General features: G+C 37.7%; 1 protein-coding gene across 6 annotated transcripts in view; it reads right to left on the reverse strand.

Annotated features, from left to right (window-relative positions):
- Positions 1-12,500, reverse strand: part of LOC143751412 (RNA-binding motif, single-stranded-interacting protein 3-like) — a 44,392-nt gene that overhangs the window by 5,767 nt on the left and 26,125 nt on the right. For 3 of the 6 annotated variants that reach the window (XM_077243995.1, XM_077243998.1, XM_077243993.1), the window contains exons 5-11: positions 12,171-12,328; positions 11,064-11,143; positions 10,368-10,471; positions 7,907-7,950; positions 6,800-6,896; positions 5,968-6,018; positions 5,142-5,255 (exon numbers count right to left, since the gene is read on the reverse strand). In XM_077243995.1, coding sequence (XP_077100110.1) covers positions 5,142-5,255; positions 5,968-6,018; positions 6,800-6,896; positions 7,907-7,950; positions 10,368-10,471; positions 11,064-11,143; positions 12,171-12,328 — 648 coding nt within the window. The remainder of the gene's footprint in view (positions 1-5,141; positions 5,256-5,967; positions 6,019-6,799; positions 6,897-7,906; positions 7,951-10,367; positions 10,472-11,063; positions 11,144-12,170; positions 12,329-12,500) is intronic. The other 3 variants (XM_077243996.1, XM_077243997.1, XM_077243994.1) reach the window with 2 other exon arrangements.

The raw sequence follows: 12,500 nt of genomic DNA on the forward strand, positions 1-12,500 counted from the left end.
TTGTATATAGTCCTCTATATAGGCCAGTACATAGTCCTCTATAAAGGCTTGAATATAATCATCTATATAGGCATGTGTATAGTCATCTATATAGGCATGTGTATAGTCCTCTATATAGGCATGTCTATAGTCCTCTATAAAGGCTTGTATATAGTCCTCTATATACGCATGTGTATAGTCCTCTATAAAGGCGTGTATTTAGTCCTCTATATAGGCATGTGTATAGTCATCTATATAGGCCTGTCTATAGTCCTCTATATAGGCATGTCTACAGTCCTCTATAAAGGCTTGTATATAGTCCTCTATATACGCGTGTGTATAGTCCTCTATAAAGGCTTGTATATAGTACTCTATATAGGCCTGTATATAGTCCTCTATAAAGGCTTGAATATAATTATCTATATAGGCATGTCTATAGTCATCTATAAAGGCTTGTATTTAGTCCTCTATATAGGCATGTGTATAGTCATCTATATAGGCATGTGTATAGTCCTCTATAAAGGCGTGTATATAGTCCTCTATATACACATGTGTATAGTCCTCTATAAAGGCTTGTATATAGTCATCTATATACGCATGTGTATAGTCCTCTATAAAGGCTCATATATAGTCCTCTATATAGGCCAGTACATAGTCCTCTGTAAAGGCTTGAATATAATCATCTATATAGGCATGTGTATAGTCATCTATATAGGCATGTGTATAGTCCTCTATATAGGCATGTCTATAGTCCTCTATAAAGGCTTGTATATAGTCCTCTATATAGGCATGTGTATAGTCCTCTATAAAGGCGTGTATATAGTCCTCTATATAGGCATGTGTATAGTCCTCTATAAAGGCGTGTATATAGTCCTCTTTATAGTCATGTGTAAAGTCATCTATCTAAGCCTGTATATAGTCCTCTATATAGGCATGTCTACAGTCCTCTATAAAGGCTTGTATATAGTCCTCTATATACGCGTGTGTATAGTCCTCTATAAAGGCTTGTATATAGTCCTCTATATAGGCCTGTATATAGTCCTCTATAAAGGCTTGAATATAATCATCTATATAGGCATGTGTATAGTAATCTATATAGGCATGTGTATAGTTCTCTATATAGGCATGTGTATAGTCCTTTATAAAGGCTTGTATATAGTCCTCTATATATGTATGTGTATAGTCATCTATATAGGCATGTGTATAGTCCTCTATATAGGCATGTGTATCGTCCTCTGTAAAGGCTTGTATATAGTCCTCTATATACACGTGTGTATAGTCCTCTATAAAGGCTTGTATATAGTCCTCTATATACGAATGTGTATAGTCCTCTATAAAGGCTTGTATATAGTCCTCTATATAGGCCAGTGCATAGTCCTCTATAAAGGCTTGAATATAATCATCTATATAGGCATGTGTATAGTCGTCTATATAGGCATGTATATATTCCTCTATATAGGCATGTCTATAGTCCTCTATAAAGGCTTGTATATAGTCCTCTATATACGCATGTGTATAGTCTTCTATAAAGGCGTGTATATAGTCCTCTATATAGGCATGTGTATAGTCCTCTATAAAGGCGTGTATATAGTCCTCTATATAGGCATGTGTATAGTCATCTATATAGGCCTGTATATAGTCCTCTATAAAGGCATGTCTACAATCCTCTATAAAGGCTTGTATATAGTCCTCTATATACGCATATGTATAGTCCTCTATAAAGGCTTGTATATAGTCCTCTATATACGCATGTGTATAGTCCTCTATAAAGGCTTGTATATAGTCCTCTATAAAGGCTTGTATATAGTCCTCTATAAAGGCTTGAATATAATCATCTATATAGGTATGTGTATAGTAATCTATATAGGCATGTGTATAGTCATCTATATAGGCATGTGTATAGTCCTCTATAAAGGCTTGTATATAGTCCTCTATATATGCATGTGTATAGTCCTCTATATAGGCATGTGTATAGTCCTCTATATAGGCATGTGTATGGTCCTCTATATATGCATGTGTAAAGTCCTCTATAAAGGCTTGTATATAGTCCTCTATATATGCATGTGTATAGTCCTCTATATAGGCATGTGTATAGTCCTCTATATATGCATGTGTAAAGTCCTCTATATAGGCATGTGTATAGTCCTCTATATAGGCATGTGTATGGTCCTCTATATAGGCATTAGGCCACTGTCGGTAAGCTAAAAGAGGCCTAGAAATAGGGTTTCGTTCCACCCAGTGGGGCACTACCTACTTTTTTTTATTTTTAACATCAGAAATATATAGATGTTCCTTAGGAAAAAGTTCTCCGCACACAACCTTGCAGTTTTTGAGAAAAATTATGCTAAAGGTGCCCATTTTGAAAAAAAGGGAAAACATTGGGAATTTTTCTCTTTCAAACATGTTTATCATATAAACCCAAAAATACCGAATTACCTAATTACCAAATTATTTTTGTACTTGAAGTACAAAATAAACCAGTTTGAAATGTGTGATATACCTGAAGTTAATATCTAGGCACAGTAAACATGATACAATTATCAAGAAAACTTCTACTGTAGCATTAACATCCCAATTACTTCTCATTATGTTTTTCCAATTCAAAGGTAATATTTGAGGTAAAATCTGAATAACAAATAGAATTAAGCCAAAATATAATATATAAAAAAACACTTTTCAAAATAACACATTTAATGGTGAATTATCAATTCGCATACAGGAGCAGTAACTGCACTACATGAACACTGTAAAAAAATATATTACATGCAGTCTACTTAAAAAAAAATATGGTAATAATATTACATGTATTATATTTGAGTAGATTTTAAGGTTTGTTTTTATAGTTAAATGTACCCGAATAAATTAAGTCAAATTTCCTAAATTATTTAGTCTATGGCACATGATGAATTTAATATTATTAATGGAATGTGCTTTTTTAATTTAAGTTGTCTCACAAATTAATCAAGCCGAATTTACTCATTTGTATTAATGAAATTGACTTAATTATAACATTTACTGCCTTTTTCAGGTTAAGATAATAATGAATACATAATGCACTTTTTGTTATCAAAAATGCTTTTATTCTGTATTTTTTGCACAAATAAAACAAATCTATATAAAATGTAAGCCAGCAGTTTTAAGATATGAAAAATAAAAGCTAAAAATGCTAACATTTTCCATGTCATTGAGAAAGATAATTTTGTTACACAAAAACATGTGCATACAAATTTCTGTTGGAAAAGTCAAATTTTTGACTAAAACTTGTGAATAACTTGTAGCAAAACATATAAAATATTTTGTACTTGTTGAAAGCTTGTATGTAGAACAATATTAAACGTTCATCAATCAATGCAGGGTTTTTTTCAGCAGAACTTGGTCATAATGCATTGTCTCAATCTAAGTCATGAGTTTGTTTTTAAGTGTTATAACTTCGGGGAAAACATGCAAACATCCAGTTCCAAGAAGAGCTTCTGAAATGCCTCAAAAGTGTGCCTCAGTTGTTTCAGGTAGGTGAGGTTTAGTGCATACGTGAGTCCAAGAAGAACAGCACAGGCTCTTGCCAGATTTTCCAAGCCATGCCATGACTTGCATCCCCTCCAAGATGATGCAGAAATCCTCCTGATAATCCCTCTTGCAGATGGCAAGTGCTGCTGGATATCTCCATTGTCACACTGTAAAACAAACATTAAAGAAGTATTTTTATCTTGTCTGTCTCATTAAAAGTCTGTCCATAATTATAAAGTTGATTTGTGTACGGTTGTAAAAATTTCTTATAACAGCTTAAGACAACTACAATTAAACCATTATAGTTTGTTTTCTTTGTAATCACACCACAAAGACTTTCACAATAACATAAGTACAGTTTCACCAATGTATAGTGTATTCCGGAAGAAAATATAAAATAAATGTAAAATTACATTTGGTGGTTAGGGTTAATAGATTAAGTTAACATGTAGTTGCAGTTACTTATAGTCAGTAGAAAGTCTAAAGTGGACCATCAAAATAAAGTGTTACCTTTTTTCATATAGTGGCTGACAAAAATCTATTTTGTGTTAAATATTTTCACATTAGCTTTATATTATTTAATTTGAAAAAAGATTATTGTTTAAGTTGCATTTCTATTTTTATAAATAAAAACAATGTACAAATACATTTCTCAAAACCCCATAAATATATAGAATAATTCTAGTCAATTACATTGTAGCTACTCTTGGATGAGGTCATCTTCTTTTTCTCCCAGATAACAGATCAAGCAACGGAGGACAACGTCTCTCATCATGTCAATGTTTTACTCGAGATTCTGATGTGACAAAAGTTTGTAAATTAGCATCACCCAAAAATAATGAAAAAATATTATGTTATGAAAGTAACTTACCTGCAGCATGGGATCAATAGCTAGCTCCGTAGTGTCCGACGTTTTGAGCCATTCCTTCACACATTGCTTGATTTTTTTCCCATCGGACTTCAGTAAAGGGCTGCGGACCTTTCCCACCATCTTTTCCGACATGAACAATACACTTTACGAGTGTTAATCGAGCTTGATCGCCGCTATCAGATGAAGATGCGCTGCTTACGTCCTCCATGTTTACATGTGCGTAGTGATATTGGCTTGATTTTGGCTCTGACCTACTGACATTCTCGATGGTGATTGGTTGAAAATCTATCTAAACAGTTTTATATGTCTCAATACGCAGTCTATATAGTGCGCCAATAAATTAACTTTTCTCATTAACTGCAGGATAATGCGTGGAGAACTTTTTGCTTGGAAACCTTTTATTAACGTTGAACATATTGAGCAAAAGAAAATGTAGTGCCCCGTTTGTCGGAACGAAACTGAACAATACAGCTCACGTACAGCGGCCTACATGTATACTGTCTAGTAAATAGCTAGGTCAATAGTCAGGTCTTAAGTCTTGTATATATTCTAGTAAATAGTCCTGTATAACTGTCCTGTAGACCTGGTATATAGTTAAGTCTACAGTCTTGTGTATAGACCGGAATGTAGTCCATGGAAATAGTCTGGTTCATATTCTGACCAAGAACCAATTAGACATTCTGACTGACATGGACAATGACCAAACACAGTTGATGTTTTTATGTAGCATTTAGTGGTGAGTAAATCTGAAGTCAGAACAGACACGGCTCATGACATATGAACTCACATTAGCAGCAGATCCCAGTGTGAGCTGGCTCATCTGTGGTGTTAGTGGAGTCATCATGGTCACTGGTGGAACCGATACACCACTGTGATCGAGTCCTGGACTGATGATCGATCCCTACACACACACAGACCAGGTTTTTAACCACTTGTTTTTACAGACTGAGTTTGAGTTGTGTAAAAATAAATTAAACTTCACGACAGCACACACTGATATTGATTTAGTGAATATAAACGTTGGTTATGGTTGGCTGATTCCACATTATGAGGCCGATCTGGAAAAATTCATCTGTCCGGCTTTAATTCGGTGACAGAATGTGAGCTGAATAAAGTCAATAAATGATTTAAACGCTCAAGAAACAGCATGAGAAACATGGAAAAGAATGTGTGTATCTTAAGGTGGGTCTCACCGCAGTTGTGTCAAAGTAACTCATATTGAAACAAAGAAACAACCTTCATGTGTAAAACTCCTCAGGAATGCAATGTTCTCTCAATCACATCAGAAAAATCCCCCCCCCCATGTCCACTTATAATGCACAGTCAAGGTTTCTTGCACCAAAACACATTTTTAGTTTTTCAATTTCAAATTTCAGCCTCTCTAATGCTTACAGTTAAACCGTAACTGCTACTGTGAGTTATTTAAACAAGTTATTAGTTGACTGGGTTTTATTTTGGGCTTTTTAAATTTTTATTGATTGTTTACTGTTTTATTATTTGGTTGCACTTTGTGATTTTATCTGTGAAAAGCACTCTGTAAATAAACTTTACTTACTTACTTACTTTAAGACACATATAAAAGGTCTGGAGAAGAAAGGTGAGAGGTCACTTACTGTCGGTTGCATGACATACTGATGTTGGGGCATCCATGCCGTACTCTGAACCTGTGAGCAACAAAAAACACAAACATGTGTTCAAAAAACATAAACACACACACACTCAAAAACACTCACACACACACTCTCACACTCTATCACACACACACACACACACACACACACACACACACACACACACACACACACACACACACACACACACACACACACACACACACACACACACACACACACACACACACACACACACACACACACACACACACACACACACACTAAAGGTTCTGTAGATGATCTACACAAGATGAACGTAACCGGATCAAAAATCAAACAAACAGATATAATATATATATATATATATATATATATATGAAATGCATCATTTCACAGATATGAATGGTTTCATTTTAACATTTTTGCTTAATTAGTAGTGTAAATCTGCGTTTGCTGTGAACAGACCGGAGAACAGAAGACGATGTTCCTCTGCTCTGAGACTGATAAATCAATCTGAGAGTGATGGATTACAGCTCTTCTTCATCTGACAGCGCCTTCTCCTCCAGTTTTCTCATTTGTTAGTAAAATCTCTTGTTCAATATGACCGTCAGAGCAACAACTGAATCCGGAGACAGTTGATTCCTCACACACACGCACACACACGTATTTATGAAGACTATGTGGAGGTGAAGGTGTCTGTCCCTGATCATATTCATTACATGAACTCAAACGTGTTTCCAGCTCACAGGAGATCAAAGCGTGTGTGTTTGACATGTGGAATCTCACACACACACACACACACACACACACACACACACACACACACACACACCTGATAAGTCGACACAGGTGAAGCGGTGATGAACGGAGTGATAGACGCCTGCGCGATCATCCGGTTAGTAGTGATACTATATGGAGAGGAGTAGAAACTGCAGAGACAAAGACAGGTTTATGTTCAGAGCAGAGATTTATTATAAGTGTGTATACACAAATACATATATACTGTATATATATATATATATATACACACATCATTACACACACACACACACACACATATATATATATATATATAATGTAAGTTATAACTTGGATTTATAATTATTAAATCCACGTACTAAATTCACTTTTACTATAATAGTATTTCAATGATACTCATAGATATACACACTAGATGTCGCCTTGGGGTTCTTAGCATGCGTGGATTCATGGATGATGATGGACTTTTGTGCTGCATATGGATGTTCACATGAACCAAATCTAAAAACCAGACAGCAAGGGATTACATTTGACAAGAATGAGAAATTTTGTAATTTTTTTTTAAAAATTCTGGACTCAATGATAAATATATGTCTGACCGTTGGAACGAACCAAAAAAACTAGAAAATCGCATTCATGACGCATTTTCCTACATTGACGCTGATGCATTAAAGAGGAGGGGCTCCCCTTTTCCATGATGGCGGCTCTATTGACGCATTCGTTCCAATGAACCGCCGTAGCCAAAGCGACATCTAGTGTATATATCTATGAATGATACTAAATTAACAGGGTTTAAATGATGCATTTATACACGCTTCAGTGACATTGGCTGCGTCCTGTAGGCTGCGCTGTGGAGCTCGACCTGTAAATAATCAGAGCTGACAGGAAGTGATCTCGTATCAGACAGGATGTTTCATTAGGAGACAGACACAGGAAAAAGGAAGTGAGGGATTTCCTGTAAGCAAAACACACTGGGAGAGGCAATCTTTCCTCCTGTCTCTCTCTCTTCTCATCTGTCTGTACAAGTGTGTGTGTGTGTGTGTGTGTGTGTGTGTGTGTGTGTGTGTGTGTGTGTGTGTGTGTGTGTGTGTGTGTGTGTGTGTGTGTGTGTGTGTGTGTGTGTGTGTGTGTGTGTGTGTGTGTGTGTGTGTGTGTGTGTGTGTGTGTGTGAGAGACGTACCCGTTCTGCATGACGGCAGGCTCGTATGCGAGTGTCATTCCCGTCTGCAGAGACACACAAGAGTGTTAATATATGACAGCGTGTGAACAGTGGCTGTCAGTCTCTTTCTAATCCTGTTTCAGCTGAAGAGTGTCAATCAATAACATGAGCGATAATACATTTATACATGACTGTTTATGATAATGAGAGCGAGTTTAAAGGGATAGTACACCCAAAAATTAAAATTATCCCATGATTTACTCTCCCTCAGGTCATCCTAGGTGTATATGACATTCTTCTTTCAGAAGAATACAATCAAAGTTATATAAAAAATGTTCTGGCTCTTCCCAGCTTTATAATGGCAGTGATGACTGTTTCTGTTTTGTCCATAAAAGTGCATTTATCCATCATAAAAGTGAATATATCTATCATAAAAGTGAATCTAACCATCATAAAAGTGCATCTATCCATCATAAAAGTGCATCTATCCATCATAAAAGTGCATCTAACCATCGAAGTGATGAGTTTGTGTAAGAAAAATATCCATATTTAAAACTTTGAAGTAACTTATGAAGTAAAATAGCCTGCTTCCGGCCAAACGAACATGTGGATTTGACTTCAGTCTAAGACGCACTACGCTACTTCTGGCGTCACTGTCACGGTATACTGATCCAATGTTTCCTTCTCGTCTCGTGTTTATGTTGTGGTATGAAAGCACGTGTGTAGTGGGAGTGATTGTCTTGTCATTCCTTGATCCGCTCCAGCTGATCATCATCATTCATCACCAGCTACAGTTAATCTCCCTCATTACCTGTCCACACCCGTGTCTTATCCTGAGCCTGTATCTGTTCCAATAAATTCTGAGTACTGCATTTGCTTCCTGTTCTCTTTGCCGATCATGACAGTCACAAGTTGCGCAAGTTGAACTTTAGCCGTAAGTGGAGACTGCGTATGTTTGTTTTGCCAGAGGCTAGTTATTTTACTCATAAAGTTTTAAATATGGTTATTTTTCTTACACAAACGCATGGCTTTTAGATGATGGGTGAGTAAATCATGGGCTACTTTTCATTTTTGGGTGAACTATCCCTTTAAAACTATTATTACCAGATGTGACATGTTTTCAGCGGCATGTAATTTATGAAAATGCTATTCGACTCGACAAAATCACAGCCAATCAGAACTCACATGATGCTTGATATTATGCATGCAAAATAATTTTGGATCAATTAGATTTCAATGTGGGCGGAGCTACAGAGTGAAAACACAAATAATGTGAGTGAGTGTTAGTGTGTGTGTGAGTGAGTGTGAGTGTGGGTGAGTGTGAGAGTGAGTGTGAGTGAGTGTGAGTGAGTGAGTGAGTGTGTGAGTGAGTGTGTGAGTGAGTGAGTGAGTGTGAGAGTGAGTGAGTGAGTGTGAGAGCGAGTGAGTGAGTGAGTGAGAGTGAGTGTGTGTGAGTGAGTGAGTGAGTGAGTGAGTGAGTGAGTGAGTGAGTGAGTGTGTGAGTGAGTGAGTGAGTGAGAGTGAGTGAGTGAGTGTGTGAGTGAGTGAGTGAGTGTGTGAGTGAGTGAGTGTGTGAGTGAGTGAGTGAGTGTGTGAGTGAGTGAGTGAGTGAGAGTGAGTGAGTGAGTGTGTGAGTGAGTGAGTGAGTGAGTGAGTGAGTGTGAGAGTGAGTGAGTGAGTGTGTGAGTGAGTGAGTGAGTGTGTGAGTGAGTGAGTGTGTGAGTGAGTGAGTGAGTGAGTGAGAGTGAGTGTGTGAGTGAGTGTGAGTGAGTGAGTGAGTGAGTGAGTGAGTGAGTGAGTGTGTGAGTGAGAGTGAGTGAGTGAGTGAGTGAGTGAGTGAGTGTGTGTGTGAGTGAGTGAGTGAGTGAGTGAGTGAGTGTGTGAGTGAGTGAGTGAGTGTGTGAGTGTGTGAGTGAGTGAGTGAGTGAGTGTGTGTGTGTGAGTGAGTGAGTGAGTGTGTGTGTGAGTGTGTGAGTGAGAGTGAGTGAGTGAGTGAGTGAGTGTGTGTGTGAGTGAGTGAGTGAGTGAGTGAGTGAGTGAGTGTGTGTGTGAGTGAGTGAGTGAGTGAGTGAGTGAGTGAGTGAGTGTGAGAGTGAGTGAGTGAGTGTGAGAGTGAGAGTGAGTGAGTGAGTGTGTGAGTGAGTGAGTGAGTGAGTGTGTGTGTGAGTGAGTGAGTGAGTGAGTGAGTGAGTGTGTGAGTGAGTGAGTGTGTGAGTGTGTGAGTGAGTGAGTGAGTGAGTGAGTGAGTGTGTGTGTGTGAGTGAGTGAGTGAGTGTGTGTGTGAGTGTGTGAGTGAGAGTGAGTGAGTGAGTGAGTGAGTGTGTGTGTGAGTGAGTGAGTGAGTGAGTGAGTGAGTGAGTGAGTGAGTGAGTGTGTGTGTGAGTGAGTGAGTGAGTGAGTGAGTGTGAGAGTGAGTGAGTGAGTGTGAGAGTGAGTGAGTGAGTGAGTGAGTGTGAGAGTGTGTGGGTGTGAGTGATCTCACCTCTCCTTCCCTCCATGCTCGGCCGTTCTGTGTATATTTACTCTGTGTTTGTCTTTTCTTCTGACCGCCGTCAGCAAACTTACACAGCAGCGGCTCAGACGGTCCTGCAGAGAGAGAGAGAGAGAGAGGGAGAGAGAGAGAGGGAGAGAGAGAGAGAGAGAGAGAGAGAGAGAGAGGGAGAGAGGGAGAGAGAGAGAGAGAGATAGATAGAGATAGATAGAGATAGAGATAGAGATAGAGAGAGAGAGAGAGATAGAGATAGAGATAGAGATAGATAGAGATAGAGATAGAAGTTGAATAATAATCATCACTTCCTGTCCAGTTTAAGCTTGAACTGATCAATCCCGATAGCTCAAATACTTCTCATCCAATCATCTGAGCAGAATTTAGAGCCCTAGACTCTTACTGGACGATGATTATTGACTCATTTGGGTCACAGTTCATTGAGAAGCATCTGAGACCAAGGAGAAACCAAGAACTCTGTGAGCTTTAAAAGAGCAACATCTGAGCAATAACATCCATAAATCAGCAATTTCTCCAGTCATGTTAGTTACAGTGTGTATTAGAGATCTTTCTGGCCATGAGAAACAACACAAGCATCATTTCACCAGCTCATTCATCAAGACTGATGCGGGAGCTTTGACAAATGACAACTTTTATGCCGATACTGAGTAGAACACAGAGAGTCACTGGTACCTGGGATGCCGGGAGGAGTTTTGAGATATTTTCCATTGAAATTTTGTATGACAACTTCACATTTCTCTGTGGATTCCATCCTGAAGAAGTAAATACACACATGACAGACATTCACACACACGACCGGAACAAAACGGACAGCAGGAAATCACAACGTTGTGTTTTGTTTTGTTAGTCAGAAGCTGTAAAACAAATTCTGATAAATTTACGGTAAAAACAAATCGGCAGCTGTGGTTGCCAGAAATTTACCGTGAAAAATATGGTAGCAACATTTTAGGCTTTACAGACTTAACTTATATTTACAGTAAAAAAAAATTATTTCACTATATGATATTATGTTAATTTACTAACCTATTGAAGTACTTATATCTGTTTTGTACCATTGTAATACACTGACAACCACCAATCACAGTGGAGATGAGAGTCACATGATGAATCAAAGATTATTACAACCAGCCTTTCGATAAGAAAGTTAATAATAATGTATAGAAGCTGCACAGTGTCATTCACACAAACACTGAACACCATCATGGTAACACACATGAAATTGAAAAAATGCAATAAGCGTTAATTTAACAACGTTAAATGTAACATAAAACCCTATTGTACATAACGGATTAGAAAAAATATAAGAAAAAATATGAAGAAACAGCTATTTCAACAAAATTACATCAAATGTGAAGTGCCACGCAGGGAATTGTGGAAATGTCAATTTGCGTTTTTTCACTTTAAATTATACAATGACTTGTTCTTTTTCATTTCCAAAAACTGTAAATAAAATAAAATAAAAATAAAACTGTTACCGGTATTTTACTGTAAAATTACATTAAATGTACTGTTTAATCTATCACAGTTATTTACCGTATACAGTACGGAAACTTTCTATTAACCAATTAAAAAAAGTTTCTCTGTAGCATTTTTACTTTTACCATTAAAATCACAATAATTTTTTTATAGTTGAGCCTCATTAGCACAGAATAAAACCACATCCTGAAAACACCTTATTTAAAGTCTATTAAATACTCTGTCTGCTGAGGTTATAACATATAAACACACACACACACACACACACACACACACACACACACACACTCAGCGCTGGTTTACCTGGCGAAGCCGACGCCTCTGCTCGCGCCGCTAGCGTCTCGTAACACACGTGTGGAGATCACATGACCGAAGGGTCGAAGCACCGCCTCCAGCTCCTGTTCATCCATAGAGACGGGCAGATTAGACAGGTACAGGTTAGTGGGGTCCTGCTCCTGCTGCTACAGACACACACACACACACACACACACACACACACACACACACACACACACACACACACACACACACACACACACACACACACACACACTGATCACTCATGTGACTTAAACACTCGCATTTTATGCTGTAATTGACATTCTTTGAAAGATTAAAATTGGTAAAATGTTG

This window comes from Siphateles boraxobius, unplaced genomic scaffold (genome assembly GCF_051911475.1).
Source record: "Siphateles boraxobius isolate OS27281-9 unplaced genomic scaffold, OSU_SipBor_1 256, whole genome shotgun sequence".
Taxonomy (NCBI): domain Eukaryota; kingdom Metazoa; phylum Chordata; class Actinopteri; order Cypriniformes; family Leuciscidae; genus Siphateles; species Siphateles boraxobius.